We start from the raw sequence: 21,443 nt of genomic DNA on the forward strand, positions 1-21,443 counted from the left end.
AAAAGAAGCAGATTATCAGATGAAATCGTCCCATCTACATACACCATGAGCAGTGAATAAAAGAGCGGCGACTCATCTGGTCTCATCATGTTTCAGATAAAGGACACAGACATCTTTTGCATCTAGCTATCTATATATTTAACTTTTTGATTTCTTCCACAACTACTGCTTCTTAAGAGGGTGGTAAAAGTTAAGTTCCTTTCCTTTCTGTTCATGACCAGGCTCTGCACACATTAGACACTCTTTGAACTAATTCTCCTTATATAATGTGTGCTTATATATTTTTGCATGTATATAAGCACACATCATATAATATATGAATGCACAGGACCTACAGTTTGCATGTCAAAGTAAAACAACCCTCTGATCAGAATAGTGAACAGAGTTTTCTTTAATGTCAGCTGAACCCTTTTTTTTTTCTTGATTCTTACTTGAATAAAAATCGTGTTTTGCTTGACTGAACTGAAAGGGCATCGACCACAATGCCACAGGCATAAAAAGTGGGTTTCTGTGTGTGTGTGTGTGTGTGTGTGCACTTCACATGACCTCCTTCTTTCATATCTTTCTTGTCTTGCTCATACCTCTGTCACTGTATTTACAGCACACACAAACGTAGGCTCGCGCAGTTTTTGTTCCCCCTTTTTATTCCTGTTTCGGGGCCCACAGATGGGTGGAGCGGTGTTTGTTCAAGCAGTCATTTAGTGCTATTATGCAAAATGTTTCAACCTTGCGTGCAACTTCCGCTGTAGTTGCAAGGTTTTCAGATGAGTGCATGCATGGAGGCCTTATTGTGGAGGGATTCAGCTTTTAATACGGCATTCCTGTGACTTCATATCAGACTTTTTAACTTCATTTATCTGACTTTCCATCTTTCTGCCTGACGTCATTTAGTGAGGGTAAAGTAAAGCAACCACAACGCTTGAGCACAGTGTGTAGGAAACATGTAAGCACAGACAGAGGGCCCATTCTTATACAAAGTGGGCAGGGTGCAGTGACGCTGTGACCAAAACACACACTTACACAGAGAGGAGGAGGAGGAGGAGGAAAAGGAGGAGGATGAAACAAGGGTAGCGAGGGAAACAGGAACAGAAAGTGACGATGTCAGAGTGAGGGGGACCAGACCAGAGCTGAAGCCAGATGCCAAAACAGAACCAACAGAAGTTAGAGCAGCTAACTGGATTAGACAAGACGCGAGACCTGACCTGCTACTTCACAAGTGCCTGCGGGGTAAGGTTCTGCTTTCAATGAGATCTTAACTGCCACTGAATACTTTGATACTGCTGTGGCTTAAGTTGGTATTTGCTGATGTTTCTTGTTGTTTGATTAAACTCAGGTAAAATTGCTGCTTTTGGGACAATCTTCATTCTTCATCCAAAAAAAAAAAAGAAGCTTGGTTTTGGCTGGGGTTAGATTAGATTTCAGCCAAAAGCGTCTGTAATACACTCTCGTCTCCTTAAAACAAACCATCCCACTCAAACGTCTGTTTCTAAGAACTTTCACTTTGTCCCTCACTTTAGTTTTAAAGGGCTGACTAACTTACTGATGATGTTTACTAGCTTCATCTGGCTGCCCCCTCCCTTTTCTTACTGGCAGTGTGACCTCCACTTTGCTCATTTCATTCCAGTTAGGACTGAGCTGACACATCTGACATGTAATGGGCTTGTGCACTTGCTTTTGTTCACTGTCAAGCATATCTGCGGGCCTGTTGCTACGACAGCAAAACAGCTGCACTTTGAGATCAAACACAGATCATGTTTTCTGCAGAAAAAAAAATCTAGAGGTTTAGCTGTTTACTGGTTCTTGACTCAGGTCAAAACAAACACACCCTAGCGCTGTGAATTAATGCTGACTGATGAGCGAACTGCTCTGACTCGGTGCTCGGGGCAAGTCATTAAAGATTCCTGCCATGCCTTCTGTCGCAACTTTGTCTTTTAGGTCACGCGTGTTCCTTAAAAAAGCAGCAGGGGCTAACTGTGTGCAATCATAACATTTTTTCTCAGCCCCTTCCTGGCTTTGTGTGGCCCAGAAAGGGCCTTTTCCTGTGTACGAATGCCTCAAGAAGAAGACAAAGTCATGAGAAAGTGAAACAGCCGGTGAGTCTCTGAAAGAATGTTGTCATGAGTGAGACTCATTTTAATTTATTTTTAGTAAAAATAAAGCTACAATCTATTTAAAATAGCCATTAAGTTAGGAACAAGTACCGGTCATCTCACAGTACTGCACAGAAACGGCCTGCTGAGAACGAAACAACAGTGGCAATCAGTTTGTTGTTACTTCTCTTACTGGATTAATCCCCTTAGCACGTTGATGAAATGACACGTAGATCATAAAGCATTGTATTTCTTCTGCTAGTGTTTCAACTATAGTTCACCCGTGTATAAACGCATCTCAAAGTGGGCTCTTTGTTCCTGGCCAGAGGCTATAATTATCATAACACTCAGTGACTTGTCCATTCTATTTAATGACTTTCCTACTGATTCATTGTGAGTCACTTCTTTTCTACCGGCTAGATCACACCTCCGTGCTTCACTCCCGATCTCTGTCCCTCTCCGACAAACTTATTGCTCAGCGGCTCTGGCTCGCCGCGGTGGCAGAGTTTTCATAATGGCGGGATGATCAGAGTGTGCACAGAGGTGCTGCAGCTCAGCCAAGCTCATCACAACAACATGTACCTGCAGCCAATAATCAGGAAAGATGTGGCAGCGACGCCATCGCTCTCAGGAATATGCGCGGGTTTCCATGTCGCCTGCAGGCAGCCTTTGTTCCAAACGTGGTGCACATTTTTGAAATAAGGCACAATCCTGTGCACAGCTTTTATGTGCTGCTGCTATATGGAGATGAATATTTGGTGGAGTTATTAAACCATCGCAGCAGAACGAGATAACGACGCACGCTGCCCTTGTTTTTCTTCTCATCAGAGGAGCACTGAGCGGCATTAAAATCACTGTCAGTCTGTGCACTGTGTGCATTTTACTTCATTAGTCGACCCAAATTTCCCCACTTCAGCAAAATCTAGATTAGTTTTTTCTTAAATTTGCCGGTGACCTCATTTGCTTCTATTTTTTTTTATGAACAAACCAAAACTGCACAAACTAACACGAAGAGTCTCTAATAACCCAAAAAGAAATGAAGCACAGTTTCTCATGCGGTGGTTTGGATCGCTTCTATTTTCTGAAATGGGATTGCTCTTTCTGATCTCTCACTTAAACATTTCAGGTGCTACTTAGCTTTAAGTGCTTAGCTTCCTGTTGAGCAAATGAACAGGAGGGAAGTTAGCGGGCTGTCTGTGGGTAAACTAATTTCACACATGAGGCACAACGCACGGTGGAAGCCGTGCCTATTTGCTCTCCACTTGCAGGTGCATCTTCATCTCTCTTTCTCTGCATACGAAGCAACCGAATGTGAGATGAAAATCTTTTTCCTTCCTGCGAACAGAATACAAAGAAGCCCTGTAGCCGAAAGCTACAGAGACTCTGTGGAGCGTACTTGAGTCAAATGGTGTCTGAAAAACTATAGATGTTTAACAGCATTTAAATAAAAATGTTGCCTCAAGGCTTCAGGCTTAATCAAATAGCTTTTTAGTCTCAGAGTAAGGAACAATATGACTTTTATTTCCATGTAGGACTGACAATTGAAGTTCCTTACATCAAGGATTCCTATTTGGCGGTGGTTTTATTTGAGGCCAGCATAAAATTGTTAAATTCAGACATTTAGGAATACTTAGGCCACATTCCATCCATCTCCTGCTTTGGGATCCATGAGACCTGTATATTCATGAGCCTCCTATAGCAGATCTTTCTCTGGCCTACCTTTCTCCCACTTCGCTTCTTTTTTTTTTTTCTGACACTGTCACGTTCTCCATCTCAGCGGGATTCTTAGGAAGATTGGTTACCTCTGTCTCGGTCTCACCTTCCCTCAGACACAATCTCCCTCCATTTCTTCCACTCCTTCTTACTCTCTCTCTCTGTTCGCCGCTGTCTTCCTCAGTGGGACTCTTAGAGAGAGAGAGTTGCCCTGAATCATGAATGCCCCTCTGCAATATTAATGAAGGGAAAGCTGAAAAAAATCCGAAGCTGACATTGACAAGATGGGGGGTGGGGTGCAGGAGTAGAGATGTTAAAGACAGAGGCAGAAAGATAGATTGGGAGGCAGGGAAAGAGTGAGGGAGACCGGTTGTCTGCCTGGACCCAAATTTTCTTTTCATGTTAACCTTCTTTTTTTTTTTTTTTTGCAGATACATCCACATTAAGTCACTTCTCTACAGCTCGTCAGACTGAAAGTTAAAGGGGAGGAGGACAAGAGGAAACTCGAGAAAACAATTACTGGAATGTCGACCTGGATAAAGAAACTTCCGCTTTCCTCGAGATCAGAATCCTCATATTGAAAGCCTTCTCTAACCAAGTGACCTCTTGGTTTTGTGGATTTGTTTAAATGGGCTTTGGCCTTCTCCAAAGGAGCACTTTAAAGCAGAAAGCATCAGTGGTGTTTGCTTCTGGTGTTTTCATTTAACACACAGAGCACAGCCCTCGTTGGATGGACGAGAGTCTCAGGGAAACGATTTCATTTTGGGCAGTTTTTTAACCTTAATCCAAACACCCAAAGGGCTCAGAGGGACATTATATTTTTTATCATTTTAGTACCCCAGCATCCTAACATGCACATTTGCTGTCTCACAACTATTTCAACTCTCTAAAGGATTTAGCAAAACTTTTCCAACAGTGAGATAGTCTCATTTAAAGGGCTTACACGCCGGTATCCTAAGCCATGGATGGGAAAACTGACAGCATTCAGGATTTTTTCAACCAACTGTGGCACTTTGCTTCAGAAAAACACAACCAGGGGGCCTATAACACAGTCTGCCTGGTGGTCCTCCTGACGCTTCCCCTGCTTGTTCTCCTCACAATGGTGGTGGTGTGCTGTCACTGCTGTTGCTGTCGTCATGCCAACAGCTGCTGTTGTTGTTGCTGCGGCGACGCCGTGTCGTCTTCAAGGTCAGAAACAAAGAAGAAAAAAAATTCTGCCAATACCGAAGACTTGTGGATCTCGGTCAAGCCGGGGCCGATGACGCCCGACCGGGTCGCTCTGGCCATGGAGTAAATATCCCTTCTTTGACCTGAGACTGCTGACGAGTTTATGGAAAGGAGCTGATGGAGCATCCCGAAAAGCATAAACCGTGGATGCTCTTGGACTCTGCTGAGCTGATAACCAAACAAAAAGGATGAACTTCACCTAGTAGCGGGCACAGATGTGGTTGAAATATGTAAAGAGTGTATATATCGTTGTCACTTTTCATTCATAAGATGTCGTGCGGTGGTTTTATGACAATGTTTACAGCATTTTTATGAGCATTTTTTTTAGTGTTTGGTACATAAAGGAAGAAATATGAAGACAGAAGCACATATATAACTGCAAGTGTGTGTGTGTGTGTGTGTGTGTGTGTAAGAGAAGCACAGTGTTATTGAGAGCACTTTGTTCTTAGAGCTCCCATGTGAAATTCACTGCGTGTGTATTTTGGAGAGAGAGCCAATTTAGGGTCTGCCAGTGCTCAGAAAGCTGCATTACTCACATTCAGGCTGCAATGCAGACTGTGATTGACTCTCAATTTCTAAATCAAAAGGCACTGACAATCTAAAAAGCTGAAATCACTGCCTACAGAAAGAAACTTTCTTCATTACGACATTTTTCCCCCCGTTTGTTGAAGATGTTACAGCATTGTCACAGGAGTGGAACTTCACTTTCATCAGGCTTTTTTCTGTGTTTTTTTTAATTACACTATTCAGGGCCAAATAAGCATTAAATAAAAGACAATTTGTAAAAGATAAAGTGAGACCCTCCCCACCAAAAGACAAACAAACAACACCGGAAACTAGAAACTAGATACTCATACCAATGGAGGTGTTAGCAATGATGACTAGCCATGTATTTATGGAAATTTTGAACATTTATTCCTCTAAAACGTATGAATATGACTGAAAGAGGTGGCGTAAGTTGGTTTAGAGCAGATCCATATGCACTTTTAATATTCTGTTTTGAAGTCATCACACAGAAAATTTGGAAGGAGGACCAACAACACACTTAGCCCCAATGCCTAACCCCAAATGCGATCTCCTGCCTTTTACCCTCGTATCTGGGGGCGTTGGGGCTTAAGAGGTCAAACTGGCATTAAGTTTGTTTGTAATCACTTTTGGCTAACTTCCTAGCACGGATGTGGACAATTTCAGATTGTCAAAAGTGCGTTTAATTAAAACAAACAAATCTCTGTCTAAGCATACATCTTTGCATATTTCGTCATGCTGAGAGCTTCCCCTACACTTGTGATTGTGCCTTATAACTGCAAAATCCATTTCACGTGGATTTCTTTAAAAAGTTTGATGAGTGCTTACATGGATACTGCTGGTAAACATTATTTGCCAGCAGTATTTTATTGCCATTCTGTTGAGATACAAACATAATGCTGATTAATTGGATCAAGTCCTCACTATTCACGTGTATACAACGTTTTTAGAAACGGGTTAGAACAGTATTCAAAGTATTTTTTTGTTTTAGCTTAATTAAATTCACATACTTTTCAAAAGTTCCAGTAAAAAGAAACTGAAATAATCAAACGTTTTGGGCTTCTAGTGGATTGTGCCTGAAGGCTTCTTGTTTTGAAAGTGTACGACATCTCAAGGCCCAATTAAGCAAAAACGTCTCAGCAGTATCATCATCTTTATGCATTAGCTTATTTTGGCACTAAGTTGATCTTCTTGCTCAAGTGCTGCTGGGAAAACCGGCCCCACTCATTTCATTACGGCTCAGACAGATATGTCCCCATGTGGAAATCTGGGTTTGTCTCTTCTGCTTTATGTTCACAGAGAGAAACTATACGTGTTGAGTTTAATATGAAAGCTTGCCTTGCAAAACACAGGCAACGTATGATGACTAATAATTGCAAGAGTGAGACGTTTAACAAGAAAACACACTGCCATGTTCGGGGTTTTTTGCCGAACACGTCATCGTGGTTTGTGTTTGTCAAAGTAAAATTTACAGTTTTTACTGGTTATTAAATGCTGACTGTGGCAGGCTTCTTACATCATAAATAAAAATGTAAAATGATGTTAAAGACTGAAAAAAATTAAAGGAATAGTTTGACCTGTTCAGAGTTATTCTTACTACTTTTACTTTCTCTGTGAGAGGTACGTGATTCAGCTTCATGTCTGCATGCTAAATATACACCTGCTGTCGGCAGCTGGTTAGCTTTTCTTATTACAAAGACAAAGAGAAAACAGCTTGTCTGGCTCTGTGCAAAGGTAAGACAGTAATTACTAAAGTAGTGATCAGTAATTGTGAAACAAGAATTCACAGGTTACTTGGTTTTTTATGTGGTAACCTATTCTTGTTGACCAGAAGAGACTTTTAGAGGTACAAGTTGAGTAGTAACTTCCTGTTTTCTGTCATTTGCTAACCTCTCCTAGTATTTTAAACTGAAAGGATATTGAAGCTTAATCCAAGGATATCCCCTTAAATACCAGAATATGAGTCACACATTCAGTAAGATCCATAAACAAATATAAGCACTGATTCTAGAGACTGGAATCGGGGTGAAAATGTAAACTGTATGTCCAGCATGGATGCTACTGTGATGCTCCCTGTTGGTGTGAGGACTTCCAGAGTTCTCAATATGCTCAGTTAATGAAGGAGTTAATGAAGCTGTAGCTGTCTCATGAGGTGGTATGAGTCAGTGACCACTCCGGATATTTTTCCACTGTAAACTTTAATCAGTCCAAGCACACAATACACATAATGGTCAATCCCGTCACGTACTGTTCCAAATGGATTAGCCCACACAGCGGTGGCTCATAACAGACAAATGGTGCAGAGTGATCATTTAGCCAAATGATCTACAGAAGCTAAGAGGCAAATATATTTGTTTACACTTGCGTCTAGACAAAATGCAGGGATGCTAGCGTTCTGCTAATTTCCTTAATTTGCTAGCAGTTGATAGGCAACATGATAATTTCATCAATCAAGAATTTATAATAAAACTGAATTCCCCATTTTCCAACAATAACCTGACAATCTAGAAATGCAGCTATCTCAAAAATATACATGCATGTTAAAGAAGCAGCTGGTTGTTGTAATGGTGACTCTCGAGGAGGCTTTTGCTGAAGATTTCTAATGCTGCTCACTTGATACAGAGAATCCATGCGGTCAATGTTCCCAGCACTTGCTAAAAGATATTTCTCCACAACTGAAACACTTTAAAAACCAAAAAATTGAATTGTATCGACATAAAGAAAGTATGTTCTCTTTAAGTTCTGCTAAAGGTTTTATATAAATGGAAATCATAAAAAATAATCTGGTTATATAGTTAACAAAAATGCAGAAGCAAGGTGTGAAAAACAACAACTTGACGTAGTCGTTGTCGAAATCGTGTGACTTTCTCAATTTCGCACATTGTTGTTGAGGATTTTTGTCCCACTCTTCTTTACAATGTTGCTTCAGTTCACTGAGGTTTCCTGGCCTCAGTGCAACACCTCATCTTTCCTTTTTCAGCCATTTTCCTGTAGATTTGCTTCTGTTCTTCTGTTAATTTTCTTGTTGCATGACCCAGTTTCAACATATTTTGGTTTACAGAGTTCAGTTACTGCAAGGTGTGCAGGTCCTGTGGCTGCAAAACAAACCAAAATCATCACCATCACAAATGCTTTACAGTTCACGAGATGATTGTTGTGATATGCTGTTTCAGTTTTCACCAAGTGTGGTTTGGTCTCATCTGTCCAAAGGACATTTTATAGAAATCTTGTGGTTTATTCAGATGCAGTGTAGTAGACTGCCATGCTATTTATCGAGAGAAGAGGCTTTCTTCTAGCAACCTCTCCAAATTAAGCCATACTTTTAGTTTTTTTCTAATTGAGTCTGAGGTGTAGCTCTTGGAGTTTTAGCTGTTTCTCTTAGTGTGGCACAGTCTGGGGTGAATTTGATGGGGTATCCACACTGGGAACACTATCTGGAATGTTTTCCACTGAATAGTCTTTCTCACAGTAGAACAATGGACTTCAGATAATCTGGAAATGGACCTATAACCCTTTCCAGAATCACAGGCAGCAACAATTGCTTTAATAAGATCACCTGTATGGTTCAGACCTGTAAAACTGACACAAATGCAGATTTCATAGATGTGGCCACACTTGCTGGTCATCAATTAATCAAGTAATCAACTGAGTGTCCCACACTGTCCCGATATATAAAACCTTAGAATTAAAAGAGGGTGTACTTTCTTTTTACCATGACTGTATATACTCATCCGTTCTATCAAAAACACAACAAACATGTTGCCCACATTATTTTTCTTTGTGCTCCAGCTTCATTGTGTCTCATTTTGAACGGTCCCCTCATAAAAACAAGTTCACATATTCAAATCTCCCCTTTTCTCTTTCAGCATATTTTAATGACCCGGCAGGCAGAAGAGCGCAGTTATCACAGACTGTATGTAAAAAACTAGCATATGGCTTCCAGATTCCCAGATCCCAAAAAATGATGACAGTGAGAAAGTGCCTTAAAACTGAGTTTATGGTCTCATTTAATTTAAAGTCTTATCTAATACAACATGATGTGTATTTTCTAATGTTGGTCACCATCAGTGGAACATATGAGCATGTAGTGTCCCCTCATTTAAAAGTTAGTTTACCCTCAGGCTTCAAATGGTCACAAAATGATGGTAAATATGGATAGAGGCTTCAGAATGGCCACAGTTGTTGTATTAAGGTTTCTTTTGTATTTTCTACAGTTTAGTATATTGCACTGCTTTCCTGCTTGGTTATGAAGGTACACCAGGAATTCTATATTTAACAGGGTGCTAATGCTAACAAGCAAAAAATCGACATCTCTGTATTCACTGACAGAGCTGAGCTTTGAGTTATCAGTAAGGTTAGAATAGTCACTGCAGAAAAAAATATGATTATGGTTGGTTATGACAGATGGTAAGCTTTTCATAATACAAAGACAAAGATAAGATATAATTACTAACATTGTAATCAGTCAAATCAGTTCTTGTGAAACAGGAATTCACAAATTGGCGGGTCTGTGGTAATCTATTCTTGTCGACCAAAAGAGACTTTTAGAGGTACTACGTGCTTTTTTTTAAAATTTGGTCGCTGGTTTAGTAGTTATGTCTCGTTTTCTGTTATTTGCCTTGGGTCGTACTTTAAACTGAAAGCATATTAAAGGTTAATCCATGGTTTTCCCGTTAAATACTAGCGTAAAGACACACATGCAGTAAGATCCAAAGATTAATTTTATCACTGTGGCAAATATAGAAAGAAAATACATGTTTATGGTTTTTATTGAACTTTTTCACACTCTAATCATATTTTAAATTCATTCCCGCTCATTTGCCTGCCGATTAAATTGTTTACAGGACAGCCATGGGTAACATATTCCAAATATGGCTTGCTGTTTTTTTTCATGTCTCTGTACTATAAATATATATATATTAAGCTCGAGTGTCTGATAACACTTTATTTCCGCTCATGTCCACACATCCATGCCTTTTTCTTCAACACTTGTTAGGCAGAGACTTGACCTCCGTCACTTTAAACAGATGATAATTTATTTTCAAAGCACTGTTTAAATTAGCTGCAGGAGTTGGGGGAGGGGAAATAACACATAGTGTATATTGTCTTCAGTTCTCTGAGATCAGAGGAAATGGAGGTGAGAGTATTTGTCATCTGTTTCAGCGTCAGATCTACCCTTGTGGATAGCTTCCTGCAAGATCGCACTATGTTGTTGTTTTTTTCCGCCCGTCTAATTATGCATGACATTGTTTACTTAAGACATGTTTGCATTGTTCCACAGTTAAAAAAGTGCTGATGTGATTCTTTTTGTTTTAATTATGTGCATGACTGAGTTTTGTTGGTTGCTCTGCATGCATAATTTATCGTGATATATAGAGAGACAATGATAAAGCATATAAAAACAGTATGGGAGATGACAGGGACAGAAATAAAGTATTTTCCTAGCTTTGTGGGATCTCATTTTTCTATTTCTAATTTAAATTGAAGTTAACGGAGCCTTTAGGTTTTGACACGAAGTCATTATGTTTTCGTTTGCACAGGCGTCTTCATTCAGTGTGGCTGCCAGGACAATATGCTTACAAAAATTCACTGTGTATACAAGCAATGCGTTTACTTGGAGCACATATGCATGCCAATGAAAACGAAGTTGCTGATCGCTTTTGCAGCGTGTCAACACACCGCGCTTGAAGAGACCACAGGAAGTATGATGGACTGTGAAATGTGAGGATAAAATAAACATAGACTATGATCCCTGCTGTGGGGCATAAACATAGAATATGACGCCTGCCGTGAATGATTCCGTACTGCAAAGTTTTCTATTACACAACAGGACCATCCACCGTTACTGCGACAAATTGCAGCAAAAAGTCAACTAAAAGCTGGACCATTGTTTAGTTAGGTATGAACTGCAATCAAAGAAAACGGAAAGCTGCTGAAGCAAAGCAATTAATAAGCACTTCTGCCCGCAGTGATCCTCGTGAACATATAATTTTCATCATTGATTTGAAAGCCGTAGCTAAGAAATCTTTGATGCACATAATCTGTTTGGCTCGAGGAGCAATTCGTGTTTGACAAAAGACGTGCACTTTGTACAGATTAGTTACGTCTCACGGATCCGGATTTTTGGTGTTGTCAGAGTATTACCATAACTTGAATCTCAACATGTAAACATGCTCTTTTAAAGCCTGAGGTATCGTTGGGTACTATCTTTGACAACTTGCTACTTTTTTTTTTACAGAGATGTGAAAATATATTAAGAAATAAGGCACCGCACATTCTGCCAGGAGGTGTAACCACTTTGTTGACAACTAACTGTATACTTTGCCAAGGCAAAAAGAAACACAAAAATTGCAGTGATGACAGGTTTTTAGCATTTCAAGCGAGCACTTCATCTGAGTATTTGGATGTAACTCATAACACATTCGTGCAAATAATATGTGAAGTTTGTCATAAATGTAAATGGTAACACTTGAGAGATTAGGATATACACTCACTGGTCACTTTGTTAGGTTCAACTTAAAGCACGTGTCTAATCAGCCAATCACATGAAAGCAACTCAATGCACTCGGTCAACATGAAGAACCTGATGAAGGTCAAAATTGAGCATCAGACTATGGAAGGAAGGTGTAGGGACACTTCCAATAGACCACGTTCAAAAATGTTCCCGGTTTCCAAAACAAATGCTTCTAGTTGAATTATGACTTGATTGTTTTATTTATTACAAACTAAAATAAACATGAACATTCCAAAAAATAAGATATTTATCCAGAACAACATGTGTACACGGTAAGAAAACCACAAGACTCCTAACCTCTACGTCCAAGCTCCTCCTCTTCCTAAACCACACATGCTGCCATTGCACTTACATGCTTGAAGTGATGGGCACCTCTTTTAGATCCTAAACAGTGACATTTCATTATCTTATGTGAACATAACTTAAATGTTCAAATGTATTAAACCTGAAATGATTAATTATGTAACTAATCTTTGAATCATAAACCAAACATGAACTTAATCATTCATAGACTGGTGCCTACAGAAGGTTATTTAAATAATGTTAATCTTGGCATTGTTGCCAACAATGCCAAGATTAACCACCACCAACAAGATTCACCACCACCAACAATTTGTTGGTGGTGGTGAATAGCCCAAAAAAGACAAAATATCCAGTGAGCAGAAGTTGCTGAGTGAAAGTAGCTTTCTGAATCTTTCTGGAGAGTGACCAGACTGCTTTGAGCAGATAGCAAGGCAACAGTAACTTAAATAAACAGTTATTGTAACTAAGGTATGTAAAAGAGCATCACTGAATGCTTAACATGTCAAAGCTTGGAGCAGATGGAAGGAGACCATAATGGGCGCCACTCGTGTCAGCTAAGAACAGGAAACTCGTGCTATAGTTCATACATGAAAGCATGGATCCATCATGCCTAGTACCAAGGGTTTGGTTGTTAGTAAGAGAATGCTTAATGATTCAAAAAGAGTCAATCAAGGCTCTGAGGGTTTATAGATCCCTGGTTGATAATGAGCTTTAAATAAACATTCAGTTTCCCTAGAAAGAAAGAAAGAAAGAAAGAAAGAAAGAAAGAAAGAAAGAAAGAAAGAAAGAAAGAAAGAAAGAGAAAGAAAGAAAGAAAGAAAGAAAGAAAGAAAGAAAGAAAGAAAGAAAGAGAAAGAAAGAAAGAAAGAAAGAAAGAAAGAAAGAAAGAAAGAAAGAAAGAAAAAGAAAGAATCCACAGTGTTGCAGAAATGAGTCAATGGAAATTGTTAGTGTTCCCGTGTGCTGTGTGACAGTGGCTATCTTGAATTTCAAATTTCTTCTGTTTTGCAGTTTCTCTCTCTTTCCATGAACTGCTCACACTCCACCCCTTTAAACAAACACCCACTTGTTACCACGGTACCAGGTTCTCTCATGGAAAAAATACATCACACTGAACCCAAGGCATAAGTGTCAAAATTCAGACAAATGTGTATGTCAGCAACCTTATACTGCACTATATATATGCACAAACGTAGAAGGGAGAGGCAGAAAGAGAGAGACAAACAGGGCAAAGTGTGTTTTCTCTCCTCTCTGTTTATCCTGGCACTGAGCAAACCACTTGCCCCGTAAAGCAATGGCAGGAACCAATCTCCTTAAAGTAATTTGCAATCACTGTGCCTGAAAAGGCCTCTCGCATCAATGAGCTTTTGTGAGACCTTTCATTTCAAAGTTGATATGAATTGCTATTCTAGAAATATTTGCTGGCAAAATTTTTGTCAGCAGCCTTCTCAAACTCTTATTTGGTTTTGATGAATAAACACTTGGGGGAAAAAACCCCAAGACATTTTTCACTTACTCATTCCAAAAGTGTTCCATTGTTGTTTGAACAGATTATATCTTATTTCGGTATCTTTTTGTGTTTAAATGGCGTGATGACCTTTTTATATCCTTTCCGTACACCCTCAGCAGCTTGATAAAAACAGCTCTTGCGCAGAGAGCCAGTGGCTGCTTCTGTCTGCAGATTATGAGATAGAGAATTGGGAAACTGCTCTGAGACCAGACAGCAAACAATCATCAGTTCCTGCAAATGTAGTTGCTCAACTCAGTATGATGAAAGCGTGGTGTGGTACCAAAGAAAGAACAGCTGAGTTTCACAGGTCAGAGTCACGCCGTAGCAAATTCATGTCTGACTGAGAGGTTTTATTTATGTCTTATTGATAAAATTAAGCATCAATACAAGGAAAACAGGTGAGTGATAAGCACTGAACATCCATCCATCCATTCTCTGCAGGGTTGGCCTTCCTATTGCTTTCAGAACTGTCCTAATTCTTCATGGCACAGATTCAAGGTGGTGGAAGCAATTTTCAGAGATTTTGGTCCATATTGACATGACATGCATCACACATTTGCTGCAGATTTGTTGGTTGCACATCCATGATGTGAATCTCCTGCTCCACAACTTCCCAAAGGTGCTCAGTCAGACTGAGATCTGTTGACTATGGAGGCCGTTTGAGTAAAGTGAACTAATTCTCACATTCAAGAAAACAGTTTGAGGTTATTTGAGCTTTGTGACATTGTGTGCTTCTCTGCTGAAAGGAACTATCAGAAGATGGGTATGCTGTGAAGCTTTTTCAGACCATTCCATATAAACCCCAGAGGTGGTTGTGTGGGAAAATCCCATTAGGTTAGCAGTTTCTGAACACTTAGACCAGCTCATCTTGGACCAACAACCATGCCACGATCAGAGTCACCTACATCAACCTTTTCTTCCTTATTCTTATGCTCGACTTCAGAATTAACATGTTAAATGCATTGAATGGCTGTGTGATTAGCTCATTAGATATTAAAAAACAGTTGAATGGGTGTATCTAGTCAGTTGCTCGGTGCCTGTATTTCCCCAAATTAACATGAATAATTTATTGTAAAAAATACAAATTAGCTGAAGACAAGATTTGTCTCCAGAAAGTCCTTTAATGGAGCACTTCAGGTCCAATGAACAGGCAAAAATATAATTAAATAAAAATGAAAAGAACTAATAAGTCCATTACTATGCATATATACGTAGACAAATCTATAAGACAAAGTTAAAGAAGCATGCATCAGCATTTACTGCTTCAATATGTCTGCATAAAACTTAATGTAGCTTCTAGTGTGGCTGCAGATTTTTGGGGGGTTGCTATGTATCTTCTTACAGCAGTGAAACACCCAAATATACTGAATAACTATAACATTTTGTCTGGCTTTTCCACGGTAACATATTCAGTTTTCAAAGCAACTCATTAAAATCTGCAAAGCAAAAAAAGGTTTAGTACTACTTGCTTTCCTATATCCCATAAGGCCATCGCTATATTGAGATGAGAAAAACAAACAAGATTTTCACATATAAAAAATGTTTTAGTTTTATTCCCTGAATGATTGCATTAATATGAAAGAGCAGCTATAATGTCAGCTTGAGAATACAATTAGTAAATAAAATATGGATAAACAGGTTTTTACTTCCTCATTTCTGACCTTCAAAGCTGATCCTAAGGATTAGCTGGAAGTTAAAAAAAAATCACAATAACTTTTAGGGGAAAGTAATGTGTGAGAGTCACTGACTGCAAATCAAATAACTTCTGGCAGATTAGGAGAAAAGTTGATTGATGTGCTCAGTCCTTGTCACCTAAACCAAGTTTGTAATATAAATGTGTAAAAAAAGAAGAAAAAAAGAGAAAAAAGTAATCAAGTAAAGTCAAAGTCAAAGACGTATTAATAACTTCTGTCAGCTTTCCAGATTGAAAAACTAGAGTATGGTCATTATGCTCCCGAGGATGGGGCAAACAAACTTCATTCCTATTGACATTTGATAAAGGCACGTCACATCGATGGATATTAGCTGTCTCGGTCATCTGAATGTAAAGCAGGAGCACTTTGGCGTCTCTAGACAGCCATCCGTTGTTACTGACGGCCTTGTCCCACACAAACTGATGTGATGTGACAGTGTTAGAAGCACAGTGGCAGTTTAATGCGACGAAGCCAGCTGGCTTCACAATCAATAAACAGGGTGCTAACTCTAATAGTCTACACCTGATCCACGAAAAAACCCAACAACAGACAAGCTATTTTTGTTTTCTACCATGCACTCAATTTCTTTGGAGGATGTGAAATAAGCAAATATAACACAAGCAATATAAACAGGTTCAAGTTTGAGTGATAAACAAAACCAATTAATGTCAAAAAAAGTCAAAGGACGTTTGTCATTTGCCACTTTCTTGCAGTCACAGTAAATCTTTGAATTTCTATGAACAGATATTAAGGTATTCGTTTTTTCTAAAAGGTGTACATATTGTCCAAGATTTGAGACACACAGTGAGGGAGACCAGTAGGTATTCTAGTCTAGAGTATTAAAACATGCATGTGTACATATGTACAGAAACACCAAAAGCTTGTGTGATGTCAGGCTGATGGGGCTGATGTGGTCACAGGTGCTCTTCTATTTCTTTTGGAGTTTTGTGTTTCTGCTTTTCTCCCTAGCCGCCAGCGATCGCCTCTTCCTGCTGGACAGGGCTCCCACAGGTCGGATCTTCATCTCAGAGAAGTCGAGGGATGTCAGGTGGCCCTTCCACGGTTCCCAGTTCACCCCCTGACAGCAAAAACAGCAGATTGAGAGAGAAGCTGATTGGGGCAAAGTAGGGAAGAGGAAAAATGCCGTATGTTTAGACAGGAGAGTCGTAATGAAAGGGGGAGACAGCGAGCGGAGAGATCGAGTCGCGAAAGAGGCAAGTGGCATGACAGGCAGGCGGAATGACATGCAGTAATAAATACCTACCGCTGCTTCATTTCATGTGAGTACAAACTTGTTTTGACTGTTATTGCATTTTGCCGACAAACATTGCAGGAGACATCTGCAACGGCAATATTATGGATGAAATCTCGACAAGAGCAGAGAAATCCCCTGGCATTTCCTTCGGTATCAGTCTTCCTTAGACATAATAACTGTTGTTGTTACCCGAGCAGCCTGGTAAAAACACTTATGGTTTATAGCTGGTGTGAGAAATGTGTTTTCTTATCACTTCTGATGGATGTTGGCCATTTCTGCTTCACCTCAACAATCCAAAACAAGTAGAAGTGGGCTGGGGTGAAGCTGTCTTTGATTGCTGACCAGGGAGCAGCCTCCCAGAAAGCTTTTTTTTTTTAGCTTCTTTTTGTTCTTGTTGTTTCCATATAAGATGCTTAGTAAAGATCCTAAATAACAGGGATGTGTTTTTCCTTCACAGCAGTTAGTTGCGGTACTTGTGTGTTGTTTTAAATCCTAACAGACAATGTTGTAATATATACTGTGAAAAATGGTTAGAAAGGCAACTAAAAATGCATCTGATCTTCAAAATGGAAATGGAAAATGGATTGCATTCAAAGAGCTCTTTTCCAATAGTTTTGGCTGCTCAAAGTACTTTTACACCAAAAGCTGCATTCACCTATTCGCACAGTGCCCACTAATACAGATTTATGGATAACCTGCTCTGCATCGCGGGTCACAGCTGGACAGTAACTATGAAATTACATATTTTCAGACTGAAGAGGACTGATAAATAAAAAGAGTAAAAAAGATTTTTGAAATCCAAAAGTTTTCTTCAGTATAGTAAAACTCCTAAACTGTTTAGGAGGCAAGCTTTCAGTAATGTTTGCCATAAACATAAAAATGTAATGGTAGAGATGGACTGATGGGACTTGTCCAGAAAACCCATGTTGTTAACTGGTCACGGTCTTAGGGTAATTACAGTGTTAATACAAGTCTATTATGATTCCACCAACTGGTGAAGCGGTATGGTATAACGATCATACAGTAAAAGTGTGACTTAATGCAGAGCTTAGATTTTATGTTGCCCATCTGGACAAATGGAGCACAAAAGATAAAGGTGCTAGATTTTGTACAGCAGATGAGCAGTATCTTCAATCATGACCTTAAGAAATATGAGTCCAACAAAGAATATATGCAGGCCCTGAGAGATGAATCTGGCCCGAACATCAACATTACTGAAGCGGTGTTGGATCATCTTGACATAGAATGGAACAAAAGGAAGAAACATCCAGAGAAGAGCGTTGAATGATCTTCAAAAACACCCAGAAAACTATTTCTGAAGGCTACTTAAAGAAATGATAAAAACGATTTCTTGAATAAAGGTGTTCAGATCAAATATTAATTTTCAAGCTCATTAGCAATGCACTAGCTGTTTCTGCATGTATGAATGTTTGCACATTTCAATAAATCACTGCACATATTTCCCATTTTCATTAAAGAAATATAAAGAAATGAGTCTCAAGACATTTGCACAATACTGTTGATTTAAATATGCGTGTGTGTGTTTTTGTGTATGCTATCCAGAAAACTAGAAAATCAACACTGAGTCCAATAAACCAGAGTTTGCTGCTGCTGAGGTGCTACAGTCTCATTCACTTACCATGCTGTGCCTGGTTTCACCCCATTTGCCGTTAAGGTTGGCCAGGTGGCAGTTTTTGTACCACCAGGCGCCACGGTGACTCAGAGCACAGTTGGTCAGGGCAATGTCATTATCTGAATCAATGGTAGTCCAGGGGAGGCCTTGGTGGTAGGTCATGGCATCACCTGGGGATCATCGAGAAAATTAGGATTGCACCGTTATTACCGTAAGATGGAAGAAATTGAATATAATGCCAAACTCAGGGTGATTCAGTTCTGTAGCACATGTTGTTTCAGCACACTGAGTTATATGTAGACACAGCATAGCTCTCGCTGTGTGTGTCTGTGTCTGTCTGGCTTCAAAGCCCACTTAAGCCTTGCTTTCATCCCTATATAGATACTGTCTATAAGTGACTGAATGTAAGTTTCTGAAACAAATATCCCACCTACTGTTGGGTACATTTCTTTCTCAGCATCCTACAGCATGACCGGTGGGGTGCCTCCCGCTTGAAACCCTTCTATTTTCTGACCCTGTCTGTTTCATTGCTATTTTCGCCATCCCCTTTTGGCTATAACTCATTCCATTTAAGTGCCACAGAGAATATAATTCTTGAAGGCTGTTTGATTTGTCTGAACAGCCTCAGCCTTTTATGTTGCCTATAGTTAAGGAGGAAGAGTCACCTGCTGTCCCACTGTATTTGCCAATGGTGAGCTTGAACTTCTGCTTGACTGGTGCAATCTTAAAGTTGTCGTATACAGCATACGCTCTCTCTGAGCCCACACCCAAATCAAACCTCAGCTCATACTGAGTAGGAGTGTTGGTAAGCTCGTATATTTTATCGAGACCTGAGGGAAAACACAAGCAGAGAATTTCAAGAACACACTAGACATTCCTCTAATGCTCAAATGTGCATGTTTATGCCTGTCTGCAGAAAAGCCCTCTTTCCCAAAACACTGAAGTGCTCACCAATCCAGAACTCCTCGGTTAAGTTGCCAAAACCTGCAATGTACTGCCTCCAGCGTTTCATAAAGTCCAGCTTGCCAATGTTACGGCGCTGAAGCACCTAAAAGTGGAAAGCACTCAAAGTGTTACACAAACATTTCAAATGGTTTGTTCTAACTATTTAGTGCTATCATTAGGGAGCTGAGCCCAATCGATACTGGATTTCCAGATTTGATGCAGAAAATACGTCTTGGAGTCTAATAAATTTTTATACACATAACCAGCATTGGGTCAGTTTGTTCACCACTGTTTCTTTGTTATTCAAAGCGAGACTAATACAGGTTGCCAGCATTGACCAGCCAATAAACTGATCAGCCTTTATTAGGGATTCCTTTGATTTAGCGTTGCAGCTTCAAACAGGCATGGAGCTAAAAATCTAAACAGAATCAGGTGAGACCATTTTAGTCCCATGGCCCATTCAGACTCCAAAAGAAATGAATCCACTTCCCATAATACAACCCAGGAGCAAATAAGTGACACGCACATGCCAGTGTTCATGTAGTCACTCTCATTGTTAGACAAAAGTTCCACACCGTGAGCTTCTTTATTGATATCATATCAAAAATTCCTACCAGCCAGCCGCCTCCATCAGTGTCCATGTCGCAGTAAGCTTCTATAGGTTTGGAGCGGTCATTGTTAATATAGACTGTATAGACACCATTCCTCTTATTGCCGTTCTTCATGATCTGAACACAGTCCATGGGGAATGGGTGCAGGAGACCAACTGGTGACGGGGATGTTGTGAGAAGATTATTAGAGTTTTTTTCATACCGATGATTTTTAACAGAGTACGAGATGTTAAGTGACGTGGCACAAACCTGTTTTGAAGATGGTTTCTACCACCTTGCTCCTCTTGTTGCCCCTGTAGGCAATAATAGTGACAATGTACCTCTTCCCCATCTCAAGACTTGATGCAGCAAAGCTGCTCTCACTGGCTAGAAGCTGCTTTTCAACAGTCTGATGAAAACATATAACAGAACACTGAATATAATAGCATCACATTATGGATTTAACATTTCGGACTAAACAGAAAAGTAAATTGTGTTAGGTTTAATTACTTAGATCTCAATTTTAAAAAGACAGCAAACAGCAACAAAAGAAGCTGATTACTACCAGGTTTGCTTTGTTTATTGCCACAAGAGGTCAGTGTTCTACAGAGATTAAGATTAACAAGCACCTTTAGCCCCAGTCAATTTCCCAAATGTCATTTAAATGACTGAGACTAGGAGAACATGTTGCCCAGAGATTCTGCTTATAACCAGTACAGAATAAGAGGAATCATCCTTCATCCTTCACCTTCAGGTCTTGTTTTTTTTTGCTGCTAAAGTTACACAAGAAGTGAAAACAACATAATATGTGAGAAATTGTGCGTTTGAATATTATAAGTGTGAATACCGTGCTCTATGGTGCAAACTCATCGGTGCTAATCATTATGGCGACTTACCTCCGTGTTTCCCTCTTCATCCCTGTAGGTGAGGATGTAACCCTCAATGTCAGCCAGAGGAGGAGTCCAAGTTAAAGAAGCAGAGTCCAGCGTCACATCTACAGCCCTCAGATCCTTGGGAGAATCAATGTCTGGTGGGTATGAGTGCAAATCAAAGTGGATTACAGCTCAGCAGTCATTTAGTCATTAATGCATTTGATAATATCATGTTTTCATTTGGTAAATAAACGTGTGCTCCATTTACAAGCCTTTAGCCCAAAAATTTAAACTGTGAAGAACAAATTAATGATTTCTATAAACAATAGGTACTTTTACATGATTTTTACTGATAATGTTAATCATTCGTCTGTCTATTATTTTCCTCTGTGAACCTAAAATGTAGAGCTTTTGATTCAGGCCGATTAAATTGGCAATTTAGATTTTCAGACTTTCTCCACATGAAGCACAACACAAGATATGACAACCATCTACCTGCACAGTTACAATTTGCCTGTGCAGATAAGCTAATACTTGTGCTTTCTCATTTAAATGCTTTGGGAGTTTGACCT

General features: G+C 39.6%; 2 protein-coding genes across 5 annotated transcripts in view; one reads left to right on the top strand and one right to left on the bottom strand.

The window, feature by feature from the left end:
• Positions 1 to 1,080: 1,080 nt before the first annotated feature.
• On the top strand, positions 1,081 to 10,478 carry kiaa0040 (KIAA0040 ortholog). The gene is made up of 2 exons (XM_026150662.1): positions 1,081 to 1,227; positions 4,235 to 10,478. Exon 2 carries the CDS (start codon positions 4,765 to 4,767, stop codon positions 5,095 to 5,097), a length of 333 nt encoding a protein of 110 aa, XP_026006447.1. The 5' UTR covers positions 1,081 to 1,227; positions 4,235 to 4,764; the 3' UTR covers positions 5,098 to 10,478.
• Positions 10,479 to 15,415: 4,937 nt separating this feature from the next.
• The window catches only part of tnn (tenascin N), a 41,736-nt gene continuing 35,708 nt past the window's right edge, over positions 15,416 to 21,443 (bottom strand). For all 4 annotated transcript variants that reach the window (XM_026150243.1, XM_026150242.1, XM_026150241.1 and 1 more), the window contains 7 exons: positions 20,896 to 21,026; positions 20,270 to 20,408; positions 20,024 to 20,175; positions 19,416 to 19,512; positions 19,130 to 19,294; positions 18,471 to 18,634; positions 15,416 to 16,654 (listed from right to left, as the gene is read on the bottom strand). In XM_026150243.1, coding sequence (XP_026006028.1) covers positions 16,505 to 16,654; positions 18,471 to 18,634; positions 19,130 to 19,294; positions 19,416 to 19,512; positions 20,024 to 20,175; positions 20,270 to 20,408; positions 20,896 to 21,026 — 998 coding nt within the window. In that variant the 3' untranslated portion in view covers positions 15,416 to 16,504. The remainder of the gene's footprint in view (positions 16,655 to 18,470; positions 18,635 to 19,129; positions 19,295 to 19,415; positions 19,513 to 20,023; positions 20,176 to 20,269; positions 20,409 to 20,895; positions 21,027 to 21,443) is intronic.

The sequence above is a fragment of the Astatotilapia calliptera genome, chromosome 18, assembly GCF_900246225.1.
Source record: "Astatotilapia calliptera chromosome 18, fAstCal1.2, whole genome shotgun sequence".
Taxonomy (NCBI): domain Eukaryota; kingdom Metazoa; phylum Chordata; class Actinopteri; order Cichliformes; family Cichlidae; genus Astatotilapia; species Astatotilapia calliptera.

Excerpts from the sequence above, each read along its gene's own strand:
- kiaa0040 (XM_026150662.1), top strand. The coding sequence starts at position 4,765 with ATGGATGGGAAAACTGACAGCATTCAGGATTTTTTCAACCAACTGTGG.